The 24,754-nt window shown below is 46.8% G+C and overlaps 1 protein-coding gene across 4 annotated transcripts; it reads left to right on the forward strand.

Annotated features, from left to right (window-relative positions):
• Ifnar1 (interferon alpha and beta receptor subunit 1) lies at positions 1 to 23,246 on the forward strand. 4 transcript variants are annotated; one of them, XM_087575933.1, is made up of 12 exons: positions 1 to 372; positions 3,605 to 3,789; positions 6,028 to 6,151; positions 8,838 to 9,016; positions 11,727 to 11,881; positions 11,969 to 12,107; positions 12,692 to 12,806; positions 15,459 to 15,658; positions 15,908 to 16,041; positions 17,904 to 18,066; positions 18,659 to 18,801; positions 20,483 to 23,246. In XM_087575933.1, the coding sequence occupies exons 2-12, from the start codon at positions 3,750 to 3,752 to the stop codon at positions 20,837 to 20,839; spliced, it is 1,749 nt and encodes a 582-aa protein (XP_087432059.1). In that variant the 5' UTR covers positions 1 to 372; positions 3,605 to 3,749; the 3' UTR covers positions 20,840 to 23,246.
• The last annotated feature ends 1,508 nt before the right edge of the window (positions 23,247 to 24,754 follow it).

Below are 24,754 nucleotides of genomic sequence, written 5' to 3' on the forward strand. Positions count from 1 at the left end.
GCTTTCCTCTCAGGAGTCTAATAACTGTCGGGTGCGGTCTTTCCGGAAGTGTGGGTAGAGCGTGGCAGGGGCCTTCAGGGTCCGAGCTCAGAGCACCAGGACTGGACCGCGCCCGGTACTTTCCGAGCCGCTCGCTCGCGGAGAGGGCGGGGCGTTGGTAGAGGAGGAGTACCGGGCGGAGGGGGCGGGGCAGAGGGGCGGGGCGTCAGGAAGAGGGCCTAGCTACCCTGGAGTCATCTTCAGCTCCGCTGTACTGCTGAAGAGGAAGATGTGAGCAACGGGTCCGGCCTCCCAAGACGATGCTCGCTGTCGTAGGCGCTGCGGCCCTGGTGCTGGTGGCAGGGGCGCCTTGGATGCTGCCCGTAGCCTCAGGTGAGCCGAGGGCCCTGAGCGAGGGCCGGGCTGCGGGGAGGGAGAGCTGGAAGCGGGTGAACGGAGTCCACGCGGGGTCACCCCGACGCCCGCCTGCGCGCTCCAGCCTGAGGACGCTGACCCGGGCCCGAGCCTTGGGGCGACTGGAAGGTGGGAGACCAGACATCAGCAATGCGCTTCCCAACCTACTGCCTTTAGTCTCAGGCTGACGGAGGAGAGAGTTGAAGGTGCCCCTAACGGGCCCCAAATCGCAGCTAACAAAACAATAACAAGTGAGCCAGGAAACCACGGGGCTAGTTTGTGGCATCAGGAGACTGGCGACTAAGGGTGATAGACAAGAGAGATCTTTTCATAGTGATGTGAGGAACCTTAAAAAGACGACCTAGCCTCACTCGTGTTGTTAAGTTCCGATTACTCTTAGAAATCGGTAGGTACATCAGGGAGGTAAGTGATGCCCCAAGTCTCACCCTGAAGATGGCCCATTTCTGGCCAGACATGCACATGATGTACGTGCAGGCAAAGTGGTCACACACATAAAAATAAATCTGAAAAAAGAATATTATGAACAGTATACTGTAACTGCTACAAATGCTCTTGGGTCTTTTGTTAATCTTATAAGCACAATTGCTGCCCTTTCTGCACAGAATTTGTAAATAACAACAGTTGGGACGGGGATCAAGCTAAGAGGATAAGGATAATAAGGTAGGTTCAGTTTGGGGATGAAATCAAAGGCTCTGTTCAGGGTTCGTGGAAATGTGGCTCAGTAGTAGTGTGGACTTAGCATAGACAGCACTAAGAATCTGAAAAGAATGGGAAGACTTGATGGACGATAGCTCCTATTGGCTGAAAAGAAAACATTCAGAAAACATCTCAGATGTCTCCTCAGTGTCTAACCAGAAACAGTCTATAAGCCTCTGGAGTAGAAGCTGCCAGGTCATCTGACATGATTGTCTGATGCAGAAGTTTTCAAAATAGGAAGTAACAACGGAGTCAGACATAAAGTTAAAAGACATTTTTTACAGTTATAGCCTAGGACCTGGAGAGACGGCTCAACAGGTAAGAGCACCTGCTGCTCTTGTATAGGGACATGGGTTGGCCCCCAGCACACACCTGGTAACTTGCAGCCTTCCCTAACTCCTGCTCTGTTCCAGGATTTGAGTAGACTCTTCTGACTTCCTTGTCTACAAGGCACATGTGGTGCACACACAAATAAATGCACAGGCAAAAACACTTCTACATACACAATACCTCTTAAAAAAAAGAGAAGTAGCCTATTAGGACTGGAGATGACACAGAATGGTAGAGTTCTTGCCTACAGCATGAAAGGCCCTAGGATCAATCACAGTGTAACAACAACCAAGATAAAAAGTAAAAATTTCAGCCTGTCAAGTGAAGAGCCAGCCATTTTATGAGGGAAAAAACTACAAGACATACGTGACTGTGCTTTTAAAGATCGTGTGGTCTGATTTGAGGTCTGTGCCTCGTAGCCAAGTTGGCCTTAAGTGATCTTCCTGCCTCAGCTTCCCGAGTGCTTGGATCACAGGAATTGAGCACCATACCCAGTAAAAAACAGGTTTTAGGGCTGTAGAGATGGCTCAGGGATTGAGTGTTCGCTGTTCTTGAAGAGGACCTGAGCCTGAGGACCCAGTTTGGATGCCTCACAACCACCTCCAGCCCTAGGAAATCCCAACATGATATTCTGGTACAAGAGGGCACCTAGAGATAGTGTACATATTACCCACACATAGACACATAAGCATAACTTTAAAACATGTTTTTAGAACTTGCCTCTTTTTAGTATTCTAAGAATATGACTAGAGTGGGCAGTGTCTTGCTGAGGAGTGTAGAGAAGTCAACACTTGCACTGCCTTTGAAACGATTTTGGAGTTCTCTGGAGACTGCCAAAGGCATGCATCTTCAAGGGAAGACTTGATGAGCAGGCATGGCTGTATCAGTATAGGATAAAAAGGACTTTAAATCATCAACACAAAGGAATGACTCTGCTTTGAAGGGAAATTAACAACTTTATTCTGAAACATGAACAGCCAAAAATACACATGACCAAGAATACATGTTCAGGGGGGTTACATGAATTTTTGTAACCACAGAACAGAACATTCCATAAATACAGGGAGCAGTGAAGGACGTTTACATGGACGTATGTGTTAAAAGAGTGAGGGTACCTTTTCTTGGAAGACTGTGTGAATCAAGTCTACTCTCTACCTACTTGCCCTGGAAGCCTTAGGTCAGATTCAAAAGATCTCTGAGACAGCCTTTGTCCCAAGCCTCCCAGGGCCTGAGGCACAGGTGGGCCTGAGCTTTCACTCCTTTCAGAGGAAGAAGCTGCTAAACACGGTTGGTCCTTGCTTGAAGTGTCCCATGGTGATATCGCTTCTTTGGAAGTGTCTAACTCACACAGTTAAGGCTACAAGAGACAAGGCATTCTATATTAATAAAGGCTCGGTACAGCTAGATAACAGCAATTACAAATGTCCACGTGCCTCATGTTTAAATTGTATACCATCTGAATTACTGTGATGAAGTCTCTCTGTCCTTCCTGGGATGGGTAATTTTTGTCCAAGATATCCAAGTAACCAGTGAAATCGTAGGGATTATGTTCCAACACCCTCTTATGGATCTAGTAATATCCCCGTCACCCCAACACCAGTGTGATCACAGTGTGTCATATTTATTTTTATCATCTTATTGGGCCTATTTTATTAAATGTTATCATAACTATGTACATATGTATGTAGGAGCGAATCAGTTAGAGCTGGACTCTTAACTGCAGTCTAAGGCATCCACTGGAGGTCTTGGGCTACAACTTTGACATCAGAGGAGACTGCTGTATCCTTTGCTATATTTGAATAAATTCTGTTGTGGGGCTGAAGATGGCTTAGTGATTGAGTAATTGCACTTGCAAAGAACCTGTGTTAAATTCCCAGCACCCATTTGGTGACTCACAATCACCCATAAGTACAGTTGTAGGAGATCTGACAACACCCTCTAACCTCCCTGGAGTACATACATGTAGGCAAAACATTCTCACACAAAACAGAACACATAAATCTAACTTAAATTTTTAAAAATAAAATTGTTATTTGTTGTGGTTTGTCCTGGAGTTATCTGTATTTTGATGCTAATTCCACTGCACCAAGGACTGCTGTCTAGTCAGTACTCAGGACTCAGGTGACTTCACCAGAACCTTCTCCCCATTGAATTTGTAATACAGGTGAGGGCAGGTACAGGATAGAAGGAGGCCTGTCATTGGACGAGAAGGAAGGATGGGCAGGAGAAAAGTTTGAAGGAAGAGAAGAAGACTGGAATGGAAAGAGGAGAGACAGGAAGACAGAGAGGGTAGCCACGGAGAAGAGAAAATGGAAGCTGATGTTAAGATCCCACTTTGTGTATTTACAGGTTGATATTAATGTTCTTTTTTTTTATCTTTATTAACTTGAGTATTTCTTATTTACATTTCGATTGTTATTCCCCTTCCTGGTTTCCGGACCAACATCCCCCAACCCCTCCTCCTCCCCTTCTCTATGGGTGTTTCCCTCCCCATCCTCCCCCATTACCGCCCTCCCCCCAACAATCATGTTCACTGGAGGTTCAGTCTTGGCAGGACCCAGGGCTTCCCCTTCCACTGGTGCTCTTACTAGGATATTCATTGCTACCTATGAGGTCAGAGTCCAGGGTCAGTCCATGTATAGTCTTTAGGTAGTGGCTTAGTCCTGGAAGCTCTGGTTGCTTGGCATTGTTGTTCATATGGGGTCTCGAGCCCCTTCAAGCTCTTCCAGTCCTTTCTCTGATTCCTTCAATGGGGGTCCTATTCTCAGTTCAGTGGTTTGCTGCTGGCATTCGCCTCTGTATTTGCTGTATTCTGGCTGTGTCTCTCAGGAGAGATCTACATCCGGCTCCTGTCGGTCTGCACTTCTTTGCTTCATCCATCCTATCAAGTTAGGTGGGTGTAAATGTATGGGCCACATGTGGGGCAGGCTCTGAATGGGTGTTCCTTCTGCCTCTGTTCTAAACTTTGCCTCCCTATTCCCTGCCAAGGGTATTCTTGTTCTGCTTTTAAAGAAAAAGTGAAGCATTCGCATTTTGGTCATCCTTCTTGAGTTTCATGTGTTCTGTAGATCTAGGGTAATTCAAGCATTTGGGCTAATAGCCACTTATCAATGAGTGCATACCATGTGTGTTTTTCTGTGATTGGGTTATCTCTCTCAGGATGGTATTTTCCAGTTCTATCCATTTGCCTATGAATTTCATAAAGTCATTGTTTTTGATAGCTGAGTAATAGTTATTAATGTTCTTAAAGGATGAATGTGTACTGGACTTTGTATGTTTAGGTGGGCAATTATATCTTACCAATTGGGTCAAAGATTATTATGTTGTGTGTTCCTTTATGTGTAGATTTAAGTGTAATGGAGTGTGGGGCAGCTGGTCTGGGTCACCATGGAGTTGGGATGTGTGTTTCTGTCATGGAAACCAGCCTTGGTAACTAGATAGGTAGAGAGATTGCTGATGGCTCAGAGAGAGGCCTTCGGCAGTCTGATAGGAGATGGAGCACTGCGGTGACAGACCTAGTGGGGATAAAAGATACCTTTACATTTTTTTATATTTTTACAACAAGTTATTTCCCGAGATTTAAATGTAGTTACATTATGTCCCCTGTTCTTTCTTCCTTCCATACCCTCCCATGTACCACCACTAACCCACTCTCTTATCAAACTCTTGCTCTGTGTGTGTGTGTGTGTGTGTGTGTGTGTGTACACATTTTTCTTTATTCCTAAATACACAGTCAGCCTTCTCAATCTGTATGTTACTTGTGTGTATTCCAGGCTGTTCATTTGATACTGGATCACTGAGTGCTGTGTTCCTCCCTGGAGAAGACTATTTCTCCTGCTCTCAGTTGCCTGTACCACCCCTACCCACCTGCCAAGGGTTGAAGCCTCCAGAGCTTCTTCCCTTCAACATTCACGTGTTGGCTGCTGCTGTGCTTGCGTAGGTCATGGTTCTGCAGTCACGTTGATGAAACTTCATGGGTAGAGCCAGTGCCATTTCCAGGAGATACAATCTCACAGCAAAATCCTTGTTCCTCTGGCTCTTAGACTCCTCCAACCTCTTCCCCGACAGTGATCCCTGAGCCTTGGGTACAGGAGTTGTACTGTAGGGGTATCAGTTGGGACTGAGCTCATACTTTCTGTTCTGGTCTCCATCTGTTATTGCAAAGAGAAGTTTCTTTGATGCTGAGTGAGAACTATACTTACCTGTGGGCATAAGGAGAAATATTTATAATATAGTTAGTGGTTGTGCTGGTTTTAGTAAAGTGAAGGTTGTAGGTTTTCTTCCAAGACTCTTGCCTTCACCAGCCCTAGGCATTTGGCAGGGTTTCTGGTACCAGGCATGATTTCTGTCCTGTTGAACCAATCGTAAGTCCAGTTGGAGAACTGTTGGTTACCACCAAGGTCTGTGTGGTACTACTGCACCATTGGCATGGCTGTACCATGCTGGCCATTGTTGTGGTTTGTAGACGTCAGACCAGGAAAACAATGAAATGAGAGCATTCAGTCATATAATTGATGTGTTTAATGACAACTTATAAAATATTTTACGGCATATAAATAATCCTTTTGTTCCTTGTTGGGTTCATAGGTGAAGACAATCTAAGGCCTCCTGAGGATGTAGCCATCTACATTATAGACGACAACTATACCCTAAAGTGGAACCACCACAGAGAATCAATGGGCAACGTGACTTTTTCAGCAGAATATCAAAAGTAGGTGACTGATTGGCTTGCCGGAGTGGTAGGGGTCACTTTTGTGATTTCACCGCTATAATTTCCTTTTAATGTGGGAAGCATTTGGTTTCCATGATAGGAAGTGTTATGTCTACTTCATATAATATTTGTTACTTTATCTCACTGGAGACTGAGCTGAGGTGAAGGGCTAGTATGTGACTGAGCAGGTAAAAGTGCTTGTCCCGAGCCTGACAGACTGAGCAGATTTCCAGAACCCACATGGAAAGAAAGAACCAACTCCTGCAAGTTGTCCTCTGACCTCCACTCGTGCTGTGGTGTATTTAGGTGTGAGAAACACACACACACATACACACACACACACACACACAAATAAGCATGTCTTGAGGAGGTTGAGGATACCTTCCCTTCATGGATGTCACATACTCTCTAAATGCATAACTGCACCTCAAGTGTCTAGGCTGTGTGGAGAGTGTCCAAGGGCAGTGCTGGGCTTGCAACAGGTCTCCAAGCTACTGCAGTTAGTCCTGTCATTTCCATCACAGACAGTGGCTTCTTTTCTTTTCTAAATTTCATTTTTATCTTATGGACTGGAAAGATGGCTCAGCAGTTAAGAGCTGGCTCTTCTTCTGGAGGTCCTGAGTTCAATTCCCAGTAACCACATGGTAGCTCCCATCTGTAAAGGGACCCAATTCTCTCTTCTGGTGTGCAGACATACATGCAGATAAGGCACACATGGACATAAATAAATAAACCTAAAAAAAGAAAAATGTCTAGGATTATTTTATGTATGTGTTTGGCCAGTATGTATGAATGTGTACCATCTGCATACCTGATGCCTGTGGAGGTCAGAGAAGAGCATTGGATCCCTGGGACTATAGTTAGGGAAGGTTGTGAGCCATGTATGTGCTGAAGCAGTAAATGCTGCTAACCACTGAACCCTCTCTCCATCCCCAGTGTTGTCATTTCAGATACTGGTAGTCTACAACAGTTTTGTTGTTCTACATTTTCACAGACTCAAGGTTTTTGTCAGAGCCTCTTTCTCAGTACTGACCTTCTACTTCCTGTTTGCCAAGAGGATGACAGGCAGAGAACCTCAGAAGGCAGGCACACAGGAGGGGCAGCCCTCCATCTCCTGCTTGATGTTGGGACCATCTGCATCCCTCTGTCCCCTGTGTGGGATGGCATCAGCAGGAAAGGAAGGAGCTGTGAGCACTTCCCAAGTCAGGACCCCAGAGCTTTACCCACCAGGTTGTCCACTGGTTACTAAATGGAGATAGTGATCTTACAGCTTCCTGAGTGTGTCTGCACACAGACCTGCTTTACCTCCAGCGAGTTTTCTGTACATACAGTTTTGATACCACTTGGATTTTGCCGTAAGTTGGAATTTTCCATCCTCCAGCTGGCTTAGGTAGAGTGAGGATATTGAGGAAACCCTTAAAGTTACCCTAGAGCAAACAGCCAGATCTCAACCACCAGTAACATCAGCTCCAGCTGCTTCCCAGTCTTCTGAGCCCACATGTACCCATGGTAACCAGTGTACATGCACCCATTCAGACACATTCACCTGTGATTTTAAAAGAAATCTCTGAAGAATTAGAGTCCAGGAAACAGACAGTAGTTGTTGGGTTTGGAAAGGGCAGAGGAAAAGTCCACGACAAAGCACTGAGGTCTGTCTTAAGGTAGATGGTCTATTTCTAGGGGTTCAAAAGGGATTATCAGATCAGCTCCTGATTGTTAAATAAGGAATTTAAAGTCCAGAAATACAGGTTCATTTCCCAGAAGTCACACAGTTATCATGGATCAAGCCACCTGAATCTGTTTCTGTTATATAAATCATTTATTTTTGTTTTCTTGAAATGCTAATGTTACCTCTCATGAGATTGAAGCAAATACTATTAAAAATTAACTAAATAAATGGCTGGGGCAGAGGGAGGTGCACACCTTTAATCCCAGCACTCAGGAGGCAGAGGCAGATGGCTCTCTTGAGTTCAAGACCAGCCTGGTGAACAGAGTGAGTTTCAGGACAGCCTGGGCTACATAGGGAAACCTGTCTCAAAAAAAAAAAAAAAAAAAAAAGTAAATGTCCAAATTATTCCAAGTAATAACTTGGCTCATATGTATCAAAAAAGAATCAGAGGGTATATAGGGAAATGTTAACATGACATTATCTCAAACAAAGTAAATTCTTTTTAGTATAATTTCTATTTATTTTCCCCAGATGTTTTTCTTCTGCCATTACAAAGCTACCTCCTTATGTGGGCTTTAGTGAAGGTCATGGGGCAGCACCTGCTAAAGTGTGCTAACGTGTGACCTTCCAGGCCTCACGAGATAAGACTCCTGGCTCCCTTCAGTGAGTGGCACAGTACTGTGGCATGACGTAGACCTTGGGAAGCACATAACCTCTGAAGGTATTTGCTTTAGAATTGTCTCTAATGGCAGCATCCTCTACCTCTTAATGGCCTTGTCCCTGAACATTGACTGGACACAGTCGTGCATTCAATTGGCTGCACATTGTTGCCAGCTTTTTAGATGCATTGTTAATTTGGGGAGCTTTCTGACTTTTCACTCAGGCTTGCACACTCAACACACAGTGACACTCACCACAGGAAATAAATTCTTAAGCTAACTATAATAGTGAATAGAAAATACATTTAAAAAGTCTATGTATGCATTAGCTCATTCAGACTTTTTTTATTATTTAAAGAGGAGAAGGAAGGATCTGGTTAAAAGTGCCCAAATGTCAACATATTACAAGGACCAAATGTGAATTCTCTTTACTGGGCATAAATGTTTACAGCAAGACACAGTTTCGTGTAAGAGCAGAAGAAGGGAATAGCACTTCTTCATGGAATGAGGCTGATTCATTTATTCCATTCTACAAAGGTAAGAAGTTGCCAGTGGCTGGCAACATTGTTACTCTGCAGTAAACAAGCCGTTTGGGAATTTAGCCTAGTGCAAGGCCCTGGGTTCGGTCCTCAGCTGGGGGGAGGGGTACTTTTGCAGCTGGAGAGATGGCTCAGTGGTTAAGAGCACTAACTGTTCTTCTAGAGGTCCTGAATTCAAGTCCCAGCAACCACATGGTGGTCACAACCATCTGTAATGGGATCTGACGCCCTCTTCTGGTGTGTCTGAAGACAGCAACAGTGTACTCATATACATGAAATAAATAAATCTTTTTTAAAAAAAGAAAAAAAATACTTAAAAAAAAAAAAGTAGGGCTGGAGAGATGGCTCAGCGGTTAAGAGCACTGGCTGTTCTTCTAGAGGTCCTGAGTTCAAATCCCAGCAACCACATGGTGGCTCACAACCATCTGTAATGGGATCCGATGCCCTCTTCTGGTGTCTCTGAAGACAGCTACAGGCTACAGTGTACTTCTATATAATAAATAAATAAATCTTAAAAAAAAAAAAACTTTTGCTTGGCTGTGGTGGTGTAAACCTGAGCCACCGGGAAACAGGTGGATCTCTGAGTTCCAGGACAGCAAAAGCTACATAGAGAAACCCTGTCTTGTAAACAAACAAAAAAATGTGCTATTTTAACATTGTGCCCAACAGTTTTTTTCATTTTACTCATTTTAATGGTCAATATGCTAAATGTCAAAAGATAGAACCCATGTAATCAGAAGCTCTTTGACAGCCTCATAATCTCTTTTAAACTTTCTTTTTATTTATATGTGAGATGGCTGTGAGAGTGTGTGCTACACGTATGCAGGGCTGGTAGAGGCCAGCAGCAGCTGTAAGCTGTGCTGGCAGTGGAGTTCTATGCAGTGACATAGGAGCTAGGAATTGAATGTGGCTCCCTGGAGGAACAGCAGATGTCTTAGCTGATGAGCTGCTGTCTCTCTAGCCCTCGTCATTTCTGTAAAGGGATGGAGATACGGAAAAGGTCATGAAACGAGTGACCTGCATCCACTTTCTGTCACCCCCATCCGCTTCTTCCTGCTGTCACATCCCTCCCCTCATATGTTACAGAAGTCAGCAGCCATGCCTCCTAACAGGTCCTCGCGCAGGCTTCTGGCTTGGTGCCTCTGAGTGAGCACACCTTGAACACCTGACCTTTCCCTTGAAGCACTTCCTTTCCTGCCTCACCAGGGGCACTGCTCTCTCCTCAGTCTCCTTGTTGCTCCCAGTTTTTTCTTTCTTTCATTTTCTTTGTTCTCTTCTCCAGGAGATTAGGATGGGCAGAGAAGGGGTGGCCATGAAACTGTTTCCAACCCCCCCCAAATTACAACTCCTGTCCCTGTCCTCCCTCTGAGCATAAGACTGGCATCATGTCTCCATTCAGTGCCTACCCACATGTTGAAAGCCGTCCCACAGTTTTTTTTTTAAAGATTTATTTATTCATTTATTATATATAAGTACACTGTAGCTGTCTTCAGATATACCAGAAGAGGGAATCGAATCTCCTTAAAGATGGTTGTGAGCCACCATGTGGTTGCTGGGAATTGAACTCAGGACCTCTGGAAGAGCAGTCGGGTGCTCTTAACCGCTGAGCCATCTCTCCAGCCCGAGCCGTCCCACAGTTAAAATGATCAAACGAGATCCTCAGTCTCTCCCTCATGCCCTTCCTGCAGTCCTCCCCTTTGGGAATGACATTTGCTCAAGCTCAGACCCTGATTCATCCTTTCCTGCACTGTATACTGTAGTGACCTGGATTAGCATGGGCTCGTATCTTTGAACACCTGGTAGAAGTGTTGGGAAGGACTAGGAGGTAGGCCTTGTTAGAAGTGTGTCACTGAGAGTCAGCGTTGATGTTTCCAAAGCCTGCCATTCTCAGTCCTTGCTCTTGGTCTCTGTCTGTCTGTCCCTCTCAGTTTTTCACTCTGCCTCCTGCTTATGGGTCAGATGTAAACTGTCATATACTGCTCTAACGCCATGTCTGTCTGCCTGCCTCCCTGCTCCCTCTATGATGGTCACGGACGGGTTCTGCCACCATGAGCCCCAGCTTTCTATGATAAGTTGCCCTGGACATGGAGATTTGACACAGCAATTGAAAAGTAACTCAGACAAGACCTTAACACATTCTGCCCATCCATCACATGAAGAGAGCAGAGATGGCACCTTTTACCTTTTTACCAGGCACTTCTCTTTTCCGAGTTCCTGCTTCCTCCTCTCTTGGCCAGGCTGACCATTCTAAACCTGGGTGACATTTTGGCTCTTTGCCAACCTCAGCTCCTCTCTCACACCCTGTACCCTTCGCTGTCCTACCTTAAGAGACTTCACATGCTACCTACCCACAGGGCCTGGCCTGGGTGCCTTTCTGCCGTGTGTGTGTGTGTGTGTGTGTGTGTGTGTGTGTGTGTGTGTGTGTGTGTGCACAAGCGCACACGCGCTCGGGCGGGCGGGCGTTGGTGCATACGTCTGTGTCTTCATCTGCAGGAGGTCTCAGGACAGCTTTCTTGGTGACTTACCAGAGACAGCATTTGCCGCCATCCCCACGCACATCTCTGGAGGTTGCTCTTTCCGTGTCTTCCCAAAGTGTAGAATACATGTGCGACTTTTCTCTGTCTTCCTGCCCCAGGGAGACATTATTTATTAGTAACATTTTGGATTGGTACTGCTGAAGTTATGTAATTGCTCTTCGATGCCAACAGCTCACGTCAGCCCCCCAAGAGTACATTTAAAAGCTGAAGATAAAGCCATACTAGTCTACATCTCTCCTCCCGGAGAAGACGGAACCATGTGGGCACAGGAGAAACGCTGCTTCAATTACACGATACGGATCTGGGGGAGGTCTTTTCCTGTCAGAGTAAGTTTCTGCTTTTACCTGTTTGGTGTGAGAAAAAAGGAGGTGAATGAATTCTAAAACTTGGCTGTATTTTCAAATTTTTTATAGGAAATTAAACCTATGTATTTTCCAAAAAAGATATCAAAGCTCTTGCCAGAGACTACCTACTGTTTAGAAGTCAGAGCAGTGCACACATCGCTTCAGAGACACAGCAACTATAGCACAGCGCGGTGTATAAACACCACAGGTAAGGAAGACCTGAGCATCCACAGCATCTCAACTGGGCGTTTTCTCCTCTTGATTCCTGAACCATTTTATGTGATGCGGTTTTACAGTGGTAATCATCACTGAAGCAAACCACTGAGCTGGGTGGGTGTGGTCGGACACTTGTCTAGCACACAGAAGTCCTGGCTAAATTCCTAGTACTACACACGGGAGTGGGGAGAGAGGAAGGAGGACGGACAAGGAGATGGTGACAGCACTTACAGAAACCAAAAATCATTTTCTTGGCAATTCTTGTCTCAATACTATGAAAATTCTACTTGAAAGTTAATTTTTTATAGTATCATAAATGCTTTTTATCTAACTGTGGTATGTAGTGCAGTCTTTAGCATAATGGCTGGCATCCCCCCATGCACATGAATTCTCAACAAGGAAAACAGCCCGAAGCACTCATCATTGCCAGCCTGGCCAGTAATGAAGGCCACAGTGGGAGCTGGGCCTGTTGGTGGTGTTAGTTATAAATTTAGTATGTCTTGGCTTTTAAAGACAAATTAGATAAATGTGGTTCTCTATCACTACCTTAAAATGTATGCATTCTTTGGCTTCTAGTGGCAAATAAAATACCTGTGCCAGAAAATCTAGAAGTGGATGTCCAAGGTGACAGCTATGTTCTGAAATGGGACCACGCATTTGCAAACATGACCTTCAAAGCACAGTGGATCCCGTAAGTCCCCTGCTTAAATGTCCCTTTGCCCAGTCTGCTTTGTCTTCATGCTGCTTCTGGGTGCAGATTCTTGCACAGAGTGACTGGCTGAGAAGTGGGTATGGTGCACTGGGAAGCAGGGACTTCATTGCAGGGTCCCTGCTCTAGGGAGTCAGATGGTGACTGACAGAGCAGAGAACAGCTGACAGCCACCTCTGGCCTCTGCGCATCCCACCACACACACTGGTATATACATCACATGTAGCTGGATGTGCATGTGTGCATACACGCACACATGCACGTACACTGGCTCAGGTGCAAAAAAAAAAAAAGAAAAATAATGTGTAACTGCGGAGGACAGTTTCAGACAAATGTGCCTTTCCCCTGCATGGTCCTGAGGTTGTGGTCAGAGCCATGTCTTGAAGCTGTAAAACTGAGGCAGCATCTCAGAGGCCATTAGATGAGGCTGTGACTAGCTGGCCTGTCTCTGCCACAGTCAGTCATTTCTTACGATAGCTCAGGCCTTACCTTAGGCTATTTCCCATCGAATAACTTCTTTACCCCATTCATCCTAATCTAAGTTATGCCACTGGCCCGTTAGTTACCTCTCCTTTAGTCCTGGTACCTGTTTCTTCTCAGAGCCTGGCTGGTGAATCTCCCAGAGTTCCTCTCTGCCTGGAAGACACGCCTATCCTCTCCTACTTTGCAGTGGACTACTGACCTCTTTATTAAACAATTAGAAGGTGATGGAGGAGATATTTACAAAACAATGAGACAAATGATGCTTCATAAAAATAATAAAACCAAAGTCTCCAATCTCTGTTCTCAAATCTCTAGTAGAGAAGTCAGCATTTGGATAATACAAACCTTTACACAATGCACAAGAGATTCTCTGGACATATGACCTTCACTCCTGTGTTAAGGGTTCATCTCAGAGGTCATGTCTACTACAGAAATGTTAAATTCCATTAATTAAGAATGGCAGATTGGACCCTTAGCTACAGCTTCAAACAGCCCCCTCTTTGCCAGATGTACCCTGAAGGCAGCTGCTGTCTCTTCAGGTCTTGCTCCCATTGCTATGAAGGGGACCCTAGGAAGTATGCCCCGGAGGAGGGAGGAACGTGTCCTAGAGTACTGCCTGCCATGGAAGGAGGATGTCCTTCTAGAAGAACAGGATATTTGGACAGAGAGAAGCAATTTAAGAAAACAAAACTCAAAGAGAACCATTGAGAATCTCATACTGGGAGGCAAGGTGGCATGGCACCTGTTTGGGGAAGCCATAGATGGACAGGTTCTGTGTGGGCCCTGAGCTCAGGTCTCTGGCCAGGTCCTTTTCCTCACTAACCTCAGGGAGGGGCTCATCCTCGGTGGGATGTTCTCTGTAATGGATGACACAGATCTGTGTTATGGGCTCTTACAGAGCCGTGTCAGCACAGCAACTGTCTTCCCAGATGGGAAAAGCCCCATTTGTGGTGCTAGCCAATGTTGTGACAGAAATGCTCCCACTGTGGCCACTTTGAAGCTAGCAGCTTGAAGTCTTGAATGTGGACCTGGTGCATGCTTGCACAGTGTGCAGTTAGGTAGTGTACTGTAGCATTTGACAGCTGAAAGGAGCATCAACAACAGGTAAGATAGAACTAGGGTTTCTTAGCTATGGCTACTGTTGTGTGACCAAAGCCAAGCTGTCGAGGAGAGGGTTTATTTCACGTACACATCCATACATCCATATTGTAGCTCATCACTGAGGAAAGCCAGGACAAGAACTCAGATCAAGCAGGGCAGGAGCCTGGAGGCAGGAGCCGATGCAGAGGCTGTGGAGGAAGCTGCTGCCTAGCTTGCTCCTGAGGCCTTGCTCGGCCTGCTTTGTTACAGATCCCAGGACTGCCAGCCTAGGCACCTCCACACCAGCAATGACTGGGCACTCCCCAATAGGTCGCTAATTAACAAAGGCCTGAAGGCTTAGAGCCTAGACGATCTGGAGGCATTTTCTCAAATGAGGGTCCCTACTCTCAGATGACTGTAGCTTTTATCAAATTGACATAAAACTAGCTAGCACATAGGACATGGTAAGTTTTGAATATTTTTAGTTTTTTTTCTGAATTTGTATATCAGCCTTTTAATAATAACCTGATTTAAAAAAATGTTCTGCTTTGAAGAGATGACTTAGCTGCCAAAGCACTTACCAGAGTTAAGATTCCTTGAACCCAGGTAAAACCTGCAGGTGTGGCAACACCCATGATCCCTGTACTTGAGAGTCACAGGCAGTTCTGGGGCAAGCTGGCTAGCTAGACCAGTCAGATCAGCAAGCTGCAAGTCGGGCAAGACTGCGCCTCAGCAAAGTGGAGAGCAACAAGGAAGACACCTGTCTTCTATGTCAGGCCTTCCTACGCACTCATGTGCGCCTGCAAACACAGTCACACATGCACACACTCGTGCACACAGTGAAGAACAGCTGTCACTTCCCTGGGAATTCCTCGCACACTCTGGAGCCCTGCGGCTTCCCTTTGCTGGGGGTCTGTGTCTCCTCCACTGTACCAGGAGTTTCCTAAGTGGGGAAACTGCCCCCAGGTCCACAGTGCTTACTACCGTGTCTGATGTGCTACAGACCCTCAGTGCATATGCACTGAATTGATGAATGATTGAATTGAATTGTTTGTTTGTTTGTTTTCAAAGTGTCTATTCAAAAAGTAGTCCTGGAAACCATTCAGACAAATGGAAACCAATACCTACCTGTGCAAATGTGCAGACTACACACTGTGTATCTCCTCGAGAGACTTTCCACACAGGAACTTTCTTTCTCCGTGTACAAGCCTCAGATGGAAATAACACGTCCTTTTGGTCTGAAGAGAAACTTATTGATTCTCAAAAATACAGTAAGCCAACTTTTCTTTGAGATAATCTGACACTTGTAGCCCAGGCTGGCCTGGAACTCACTGTGTAGCCCAGGCTAATTTCAAACTCATGGCAGTCCTCCTGCCTGAGCTACTGAGAGCTGAAGTTGTGGGTGTGGTCTGTGCCTGGTTTATACCAAGCATTTACTTGAGACTGTAATTTCTTTATGTAGTGGAAGTCCCAAACGATTGTTTGAAGGTATCTTAGTCTGTGTTTGCATTCTTCCCCAGCTCTCCTTCCTCCTCCGGTCATTGCTGTCACCCCCACGGGGGACTCCTTGCTTGTTTATGTCAGCTGTAAGGACAGCAAATGTAATGGACTCATTTACGAAGTCATCTTTTGGGAAAACACTTCCAATACTGAGGTAAAAAGCTACACAGTGACTTTGTGACTTAGCCTCATAATGGTGATAAGGGGAAAAAATTCTTGTGGGAGTGGGAGAGCAAGGGAAAACAGTCACAGCTTTAAGGTTTGGGGAGTCCTTTTAAACATGATGGTTGCCTCTCTGCAACAGACTGAATGGCAGCCTTTTCGGTGGTCTGCACAACAGTACGGGTCACCTGCACCTGGGCCTGACTGTGCTTGTTTGAGTGAGTGTACAGGAGCGTGTGTGAGTGGGTGGGGGTTGGATGGGTATGTGTGAGGATGTTAGTGTATGTGTGTGAGGGTGTGAGTATTGTGAGAGTGTGTGTGTGTGTGAATATGTGTGTGGATGTGAGTGTATGTGTGAGTGTATGAGGATATTAGTGTATATGTGTGAGGATGTGAGTGTGTGTGAATGTGCGTGTTAACAATTGCTTATTTATTGTCTGTGCATCACAGGGCACACGTGGAGGCCAGACGACAAGCTGTAGAAAGGAGTTCTCTCCTTTTCCCTTATCCCTCCCAGGGACGGAATTTAGGTCCCCAGGCTTTGCAGCAAGCATCCTTACCCACGAGGCTGCCCTGCTTTTGAGACGTTCTTTTTTTTTTTTTTTTTTGGTTCTTTTTTTTTTTCGGAGCTGGGAACCGAGCCCAGGGCCTTGCGCTTCCTAGGCAAGCGCTCTACCACTGAGCTAAATCCCCAGCCCCTTGAGACGTTCTTGAATCTGTTGCTACTGAGTTAGAACCATTCTTACATGGTTCCCAAATGCACTTGAGTCAGTGAGACTTAGCATCAGCACTTACCTGTCCTGACATCAGACACCAAGTCTGTTCCATGTGGGAAGACTGTAAGTGACCTTTGGTGGCTCTAAAACAGTGGTCACCCTAGCAACTCAGATCTGCAAGATGTTTGCCAGACCTGAAATGCGCTACACCTAGAATACATAGCACTGTGCTTTGCTAGATGAGAGACTCAGTGCACGTTTGTGCCTGTGCTGTCCCCTGCTGGCTAGATAGCTGTGTAAGCGCAGTAGCAACTGGCCTACTGCCTATTTCATTGTATCCAGACTTGTGCTACGGTTTTTACATGAATTGCCCTGTCTTTCTTTAAAGACACTCTGGGAGGCAGTATTTGTAATTAATGTGCTCAGCGAGTGCAGAATAGGATTGCTTAGTTCTGCGAGAATGCCTGAATGAACATGGCTGTGAGCAGAAGCCCTGAGTGTGTCTGATGCTGCGGTTTGACCCATGTGTACGTCACCTGTGTGCAGGAGGCTACAGCATGTATGTGTGTATGCTGCAGAGTCTCTGGCACAAAGAGGGTAATGCCAGCTCTTAGAACTACCCAGCCAGTCTGTGGCCTCGTGTGAAAAATGGTGTTTTAGCTGCTGAGTGTTGGAGTGGCTTTGTTACACAGCACCATTGTAGCCGTGGCTGACCACTACAGACAGGAATCATGATTCCCTCCCCTCACTGATGGAGAAACATGGACCACACAGTGACTCACACAAGGCAGCATGGCTCTCTGGGAGCTGCAGTGGCAGCGTGGGGCGGGAGGGAGCCCTTACTCGTTCTTCACTGTTTTCACTGTCATAATACGATGGCAGGAAAAACACACGAGCGCCTTAGTGCTTATGGAGTAAGAATTCCTGGGGGATACATTCATGCTTTTTTAACAGCAGATTTTTAACTCTCTGATTTGGTTAAAATGGATTACTTAAAACTAACTTATATTGCTTAGACAACCAAGTAGGTGTTTGGAAGAGGCCAGTTGTGAGTATCAGTAGAATCCAGAAAATATACATTCTCTATCTGATTTTATGAAGCGACTAAATTGTTTCACTGTTTTTATTGTTTTTAAAGAAAAGACAACACCCACAAAGCATGATTAAAGAACACCCAGAGTTCAACGTTGTGAACCTGCGGCCGCTGACTGTGTACTGTGTCCAGGCTAGAGTGCTCTCCACTGGCGTGTGGAATAAGACCAGTAAATTCAGTGATAAGCTGTGTAAGAAAACACATCCAGGTGAGACTCTTCCAGATGTTTTTAATGCAGCTGGAGACTAAAATACTGCATTGGGAATTATGAAGAATTTCTTCTTTGCTTCAAATAGTAGAAAGTGTGCTTTCTGAATACAGGGAATCAGAAGTGAACGCAGCCAAGGCCTGCATGACCAGGGAGTGCATCTGCTCCCTGTGGTTCATGTTCACTGCTGCTTAGCTCGCCATCCAGTGTTACATAACTCACTCTTGACCTAGTGCTCCTGGGCCAGCAGTCAGACCCTCCTCCGTAAGGCCTTTCATGAACGTGTGGAAGGGAAGCTGACTGTTAGGAGCTTTGCCTGTGCTTTTAGTCTTGTTTTAGTTCCTGGAGGCATCAGGAAGTGGCTTAGATGCTGACTGTTGTGCCGGCCACACTATGCAGGTGCTGGGGACACCGCCTGCTGGAGCCTCTCTGTTCTTACAGTTCTTGATGTCCAGGGCTGGTTCTCAGGACATCTTCAGCTGTCACTGGCCACCACAGTGCACCAAGTGCCCAAAAATGGTTCTCAGGGCACTGCATTTCCTCTCGTATGGCCGGTCTCACTGGGAGTGTGCTTGCATTGTTTGTGTTTTAGGAAACTCTTCTGTGACCTGGATTATAACTGGATTTGGTGCTCTACTCTTCTCTGCCATGGCCTTTTATGCTGGGAGGAGCCTCCAAAAATACCTGTATTACGTGTTCTCCCCACCACTCAAGCCTCCCTGCAGTATCGACGAGGTACGTCTCTCTTCTTCTCACCCACTAGGAAATGGGGGACAAATGTTTGGGTTCTGCAGATGATACTTGCTTTCTTGACATCCAGAAAGTAATCAGACTGATGTTGTTGTTTCTAGAGAATTTCGGTGACATTAGAAACCTGGTATGGTAGTGCATGCTTGTAAAACTCAGGAAGCTAAGGCAGGAGATTTGCAGTGAGTTTGAGGCCAGTATGAGCTGAGTAGTCAGATTCCATCACCAAAAAACAAAAGAGGTGTAGGCCAGCAGGGCTACAGAGAGGCCCTGTATCAGACCAGGCACGGCGGGGAATTCGGGGTCAGAAGGGTGCTCAGGAGACCCTGCCTCAGAAACGCCTGTGAGAATGTTAAACAGTGACTTGATGTAGAATAGCTGTTGGGTTCAGAAATGGCCTACAGTAGCTGTAGACCAGCCAGGTGTGTAATGATGTATGTAGCAGCAGAAGGGAAGGTGGACAACAGGTGACACAGCATCGCTCTGGCACTTAGGACATCCCCAGGACATGACCAGGGAAGCCATGTCCAAACAGTCCATGTGCCTGGTCTGGGACAGGCATCGCCTCTATGAGCGCCACAGCTTCCGGCTTCCTGTTCCCACATAGGCACTTGGTAGCAGGGAGAGTCCCTAGGGACCTTGGTGCCTTCTTGCTCTTCTCCTGTGTCCTTGTCATAAGGCTGGAAGGCCAGCTTGCCCAGGACAGTCAGTCTTGGGGGACACATGAGATGAAGGTGTTTGAATCTAAGACAAGGGGCCACCTCATTCCCATAGTCTGCCCTCAGCTACACGCACATAGCTGTTTGCTAGTGAAAGGTATATTCCAATCTAAATATTGTCTTGTCCACACCTGTTGTGGCATTTGTCTTGCCATGTCCCATCTGTGTGGCTTTTCATATCACATCAGAAACCCTGTTAGCCATCTGTCTTCACCTGGTGTCCTAGATGAAGTCACAGAAGCTGAGACAGCCAGAACTGTGAGTTCCTTTCATGGTGCGTGTGTGTTTTGCTCAGGACTCCTATGATGTTAGCAGCCGAAATGCTGGCACTGAGTGGGGAAGGTCTAACCCTAGAACCTGGGAGCCAGGGCAGGGCAGGCTGCTCTCCAGCAGCAGTGGTGTCCAGAGGTCAGGCTTAGACAGAGAGCTTCGGTGAATGGTGGGTGACCTTGCTGCTGTGTGACTGGGCAAGCTCTAAAAGAAGCGGGGCCCAGAGCTGTAAGCACCAAAAGCCCTGAGCTGGAAAACCCCAGAGCCCAGAGCTCAGCACAGGCTCACCAACTGCTGGAGTTTTTAATTCCCCTTTGTGCCCTGGTAGCTGGAGCTCTGACACGGGTATAACCAGCCCCTTACCGCCTCGGCCGCAGGGTGACCCTCAGCTCTCACTTGTGCTTCTGAACGCAAGAGAACTGCGCTGTCACTTCAAATGTCTGTGATCCAGCACCTCCACCCCAGCCTTGACAGCACAGGGTCTGTGTGAGCATTCTTTACAGACTCACCCAAAAAAGGCCTGCAGCCTGGTGGCCTCGCTGTGCCTCCTGAGCCTCACAGGGCATTGCCGGTGTCGCTCCTGTGCTGTAGCGCACACCGAAAGGTTGGACATAAAGCAAAGACGCTAGCAAATCGGGTTTTATTCTAAACACCTCTCTTTCTCCCCTTTTTACCACTAGTTTTTCTCAGAGCTGCCTTCCAAAAGCCTTCTGCTTCTGACTGCTGAAGAGCACACCGAGAGGTGCTTCGTCATTGAGAACACAGGTGTGGTTGCTGGAGAGGAGAATCGCGCACCTGAGGAGGAGCTCAGGAAGTACAGTTCCCAGAGCAGCCAGGACTCAGGGAACTACTCCAACGAAGAGGAGGAGAGTGTGGGGCCTGAGAGTGGCCAGGATATGCTTTCCACAGCTCCCAGTGGGTCTCCATGGAGCCTGCCCTGCCCTGCTGGCACCTTGGAAGATGGTGCCTGCTTCCCGGGAAAAGAAAAGCACCTTCAGAGCCCAGTCCTGAGGACACAGCCAGCTCTCCACGGCTGACACAGGCTCGCCGTAGTCTGGAGTACATGTGGATGAGACAGGCTTAACTGAAGGTGACTGCCCGTCTCTCTCTGCTGGCAGCCTAAACCCCAGGGCGCCATTTGGAGCCACAGATGAGGCTCACTGCTGCAAGGCTGCCTGGTGGTTCTGTCTTCCTGTTCTTACCCTAGCAGACAGCAGTTTAGAACATCCGCTTTTTAATCCTGCTGTAACCTCTCAGTGTTGCAAAGGTGCTGTTGTCTACAGTAGTGCTTCCCAGCCATAACTCCGCACAGCAGTGGCTTCCGACCAGACGTCACTGAACCGCGGGGAAAGGGGACTTGGACTAGAGGAGCCAACATTGCTCTAAGGTCTCAGCATGGCCTGGGTATGCACGTTGCACTCTAGTACTTGGGGAAGTAGAAAATGGCAGGGACAAAATGCAGACGTGAAGTCATTCAGGAAGAGAGAAGCTAGTGAGTCTGATGAGAGAAGACCATGTACACTCAGTGTTTGTATGAATGTCTCTGTATCTTTCCTGTGATTCTTTATAAAGCCAGACAGACCCTCTCTCCTCCAGCCAGCACTCTTCAGGTCCCCTTCTCAGCTCCATGTACTTAACAAAAACCAGTGTTGGATACTAGGGGAAGGGATAGTGCTGCCTGGCGGTGCCTCTAAGTAACCTTAAATTGACGCTCTGTGAGTCTGTTTTGTGGGCAGGATACCTAGCAATCCTGGGGGCTGCAGGGCAGACTCTCAGTCTCAGGCCAGAAAGGAAGAGATAGGACTGATGGATCCTAGCCATGGCTCACTCCCCTGAGCCATTTTAAGGATTCTCCCCAGGACTGCCCATCCTGTGCTCACCACAGGAAAAGTACCTTTTGCCAGGATGGCCTGCAAAGAAACAAGACCTGTCAGGATGGGGGCGGGGGGTGAAGGGAAGGCCCGGGCGTTAACACTAAGTTGTCACTTGGCGTTGTATCCTCCCTCACAAGTGCGAGCGAGCGCAGGTCTTCAGGCTAAGGCAGTGGCAGGTGAGGAGGCGACTTCACCTGAGCCTGGCCTTCTAGGCAAGCAAAGGCAGTTCCACTGCATGCTTCATGACAGCCTCGTGAAGCCTCCCACAGGGCACTGCCTGCCTGTGTGACAAGGTTTTCCTGAACAGACACATGTTCTTAAGGAATGCCATGCACGTGGCCTGAAGAACTGGCCCAGTGGGTAAGAGCACTGAATGCTCTTCTACAGGATCTGAGTTCAGTCCCCTGCACCCACTGGATACTTCACAGCTGACTGGAGCTTTAGCCACAGAGGATACAGCACTGACTTCTGGTTGCTTCAGACACCAGGGTGCACATATGTGTAAGCAAGATACTTGTACACAGAGAAGCAAAACCTTTTTTAAAAAAAAGAAACACTGTGCACTTGAGGGCACCAACCGCCTAATCCTTGTTCACTGATAGTTCTTGGGGAAGCTGAGCCGTCTAAGAACCGTGTAAAAGACAAGAGTGAGGTGCTTTCACATACACATGAAATAGTAACGGGCCCATGAACACACCTACCTGGGAGCTGGCTGCACTCCATTAGACTTGCCACAAGGCACCGTTACAGAAAAGCCTACAATTAGAAATGCTGTTTAGACAAGGATCACTTAAAGCTTGGGCAGAAATCTGAAACCTGTGGGAATTGTCATTTAAAACTAGGTCAGGAGCTGGAGAGATGGCTCAGCAGTTAATAGCACTGAATGCTCTTCCAGAGGTCCTGAGTTCAAATCCCAGCAACCACGTGATGGCTCACAACCATCTGTAATGAGATCTGATCCCCTTTTCTGGTGTGTCTGAAGACAGCGACAGTGTACTTACTTAATAAATCTTTAGAAAAAAAAATAAAACTAGGTCAGGCACAATTGTGCCTGCCTTGTTCCTTCCCAGCTGCCTAGGAATGTGGGACCAACCTGAGCAACACAGCAAGAGCCCATCGTATAAGTATGTGTATGTGTATAGGTACTATATAAAATACAGACCCTACAGGCTATGATGCTTTAGACAGTCTCTTGGGACCTGGGGCGACGTGCTAAAGAAGCCTCCCCCACCCCCCTGAAGCCTTGTGTCCCTGTGTGCATTGGTCCTCTGGTGTTTGTTTCCCTCTATTGCAGAAGCTCTTTGAGCTGGGGCTAAGTTCCTCCCTGTGCCCCCAGCCCGTATGACACAGTGCAACGCTTGCCCAGACGGTGCCCAGCACCTGGCAGATGAATGAGATCTGAAGTTGAAGCAGATGAGCGGTCTGGCTGGCTGTGGAATGAAATGACTGTTTCTATTTGTGCCTCACGTCTGTTGTTTTCCCCACCCCTGTGTATCGCATTTGTATCTGGACCCTTTTGTACTTTTGTCTGGGGCCTCACTGTCATAAAGCGACAATCTTAACACGGAAACCAAGGCTCTGGATCTCAGGTGCTGCTTCCTTAAACTGAAATCCGTGTGCAATGCAGGGGCGCTGCCTACACCCTGTACCTGAGAGAGGACCGTTGCACTCTGGCTTTCTGGATCCATACTGCTGCCCCTTGCAAGTGTTGCCATGTCTCATTCCAGTGCATCCAAAGTTTTTTTTGTTTTGTTTTGTTTTTTGTTTGTTTGTTTGTTTTTTAGATGCTCCTGCCTCAGCTCCTAGTGAGCAGATTCTGGCTGTGGCCTGACTCTTCCAAGGTGAAGAAACAACACTGTCCAAGGTCAGGCACCAATAACAGACCAAAGAGAAGGTGGCATCTAAATCAGCGTTCTCAACCTGTCGTGAGCCCTTTGGGAGTCAAGTGACGCTTTCACAGGGATCAAATAAGAGATCCTGAATGCCAGATGTTTACATTATGAGTCATAACAAACAAAATTATAGTTAAGTAGCAGTGAAAATAATTTAGGCTGGGGGTCAGCACAACATGAGGAACTGTATTAAACGGTCACAGCATTTGAAAGGTTGAGAACCACTGCTGTAAGTCTAGCGTGCTGAGCCAGTGAATTCATTCAGGTGTTCACAGGAGCTCAGAGGTGGACTTCATAGCCCTGTGACCATTGTGTACGCAGTTCTACTGGGAAGTCTCATCTTCCTCAGCCTGCATTCACTTCTTTTGCAGCCCCAGTGAGGGTTCTGGGGATCCTGTAACTTCTTGAGCTCTGGGTTTTCTTGGCTTCCTACATTCCAGGAGGGAATATTTCAGTCCATTACTTTTGAGACATGCTAGGCGGTGGTGGCACACACATTTAAGTCCAGCACTTGGTCCATGCATTGACAGCATTCGCCACTAGAGGGAGACAAGTCACCCTGTTTGAACTAAGCAACTTGGCTGCTATATAAAATGGGGGGGGGTGTTATTGTTGGCTGTGTTTTTGTTGTTGTTGTTGTGGTTGTTGTTTTAGTGAGATAAGGTCTCACTGTGTAGCCTCAGCTGCCCATGAATTGACTATACCATACCAGTGGTCTAGATAGAGGTCTGGGTGCTGGGGGTTAAAGGCATGAGACACCAGGCCTTGCTTAAGGAAAAGATTCTTAAGTGGGTGTCATGATGGAAGGTAGAATGCACCGTTGTCCGAAGTAAGGAATAGTGGAGACCATTCAGTTGAATCACATTTGGATTTCACAGAAGTTCAGCCTGGACACTGGTGAGCTGTCCTCATTCAGTAGGGTTCCCCTCCACAGATGGTTGTGATTTTTCTATAAAAGTACCATACCCTCTTCAGAAACAGAACTCTGCCACAGAAACACAGGCATAAAATCCAGAGTCAAGCCTGCCGCTTCAAACAAGTCACCTTCTAATGTAAACTTGCCCTACATAATGTATGAAACATCTCACCCGGGGTGACGAGGCACAGTCTTTGTCCTGGGTTTGGTTCTGATGTCAGTGTGGCTGCTCTAGCTGCCTTCACCATGGTTTGCATGCTCCCGCCCCTG

Source organism: Rattus norvegicus, chromosome 11, assembly GCF_021556685.1.
Source record: "Rattus norvegicus strain SHRSP/BbbUtx chromosome 11, alternate assembly SHRSP_T2T, whole genome shotgun sequence".
In the NCBI taxonomy this organism is placed as follows: Eukaryota; Metazoa; Chordata; class Mammalia; order Rodentia; family Muridae; genus Rattus; species Rattus norvegicus.

Excerpts from the sequence above, each read along its gene's own strand:
- Ifnar1 (XM_087575933.1), top strand. The coding sequence starts at position 3,750 with ATGGAAGCTGATGTTAAGATCCCACTTTGTGTATTTACAG. Across the intron at positions 6,152-8,837 it reads TTTTCAGCAGAATATCAAAA|AGGAGAAGGAAGGATCTGGT; the intron begins GTAGGTGACTGA and ends TATTATTTAAAG. Across the intron at positions 15,659-15,907 it reads TATTGATTCTCAAAAATACA|CTCTCCTTCCTCCTCCGGTC; the intron begins GTAAGCCAACTT and ends ATTCTTCCCCAG.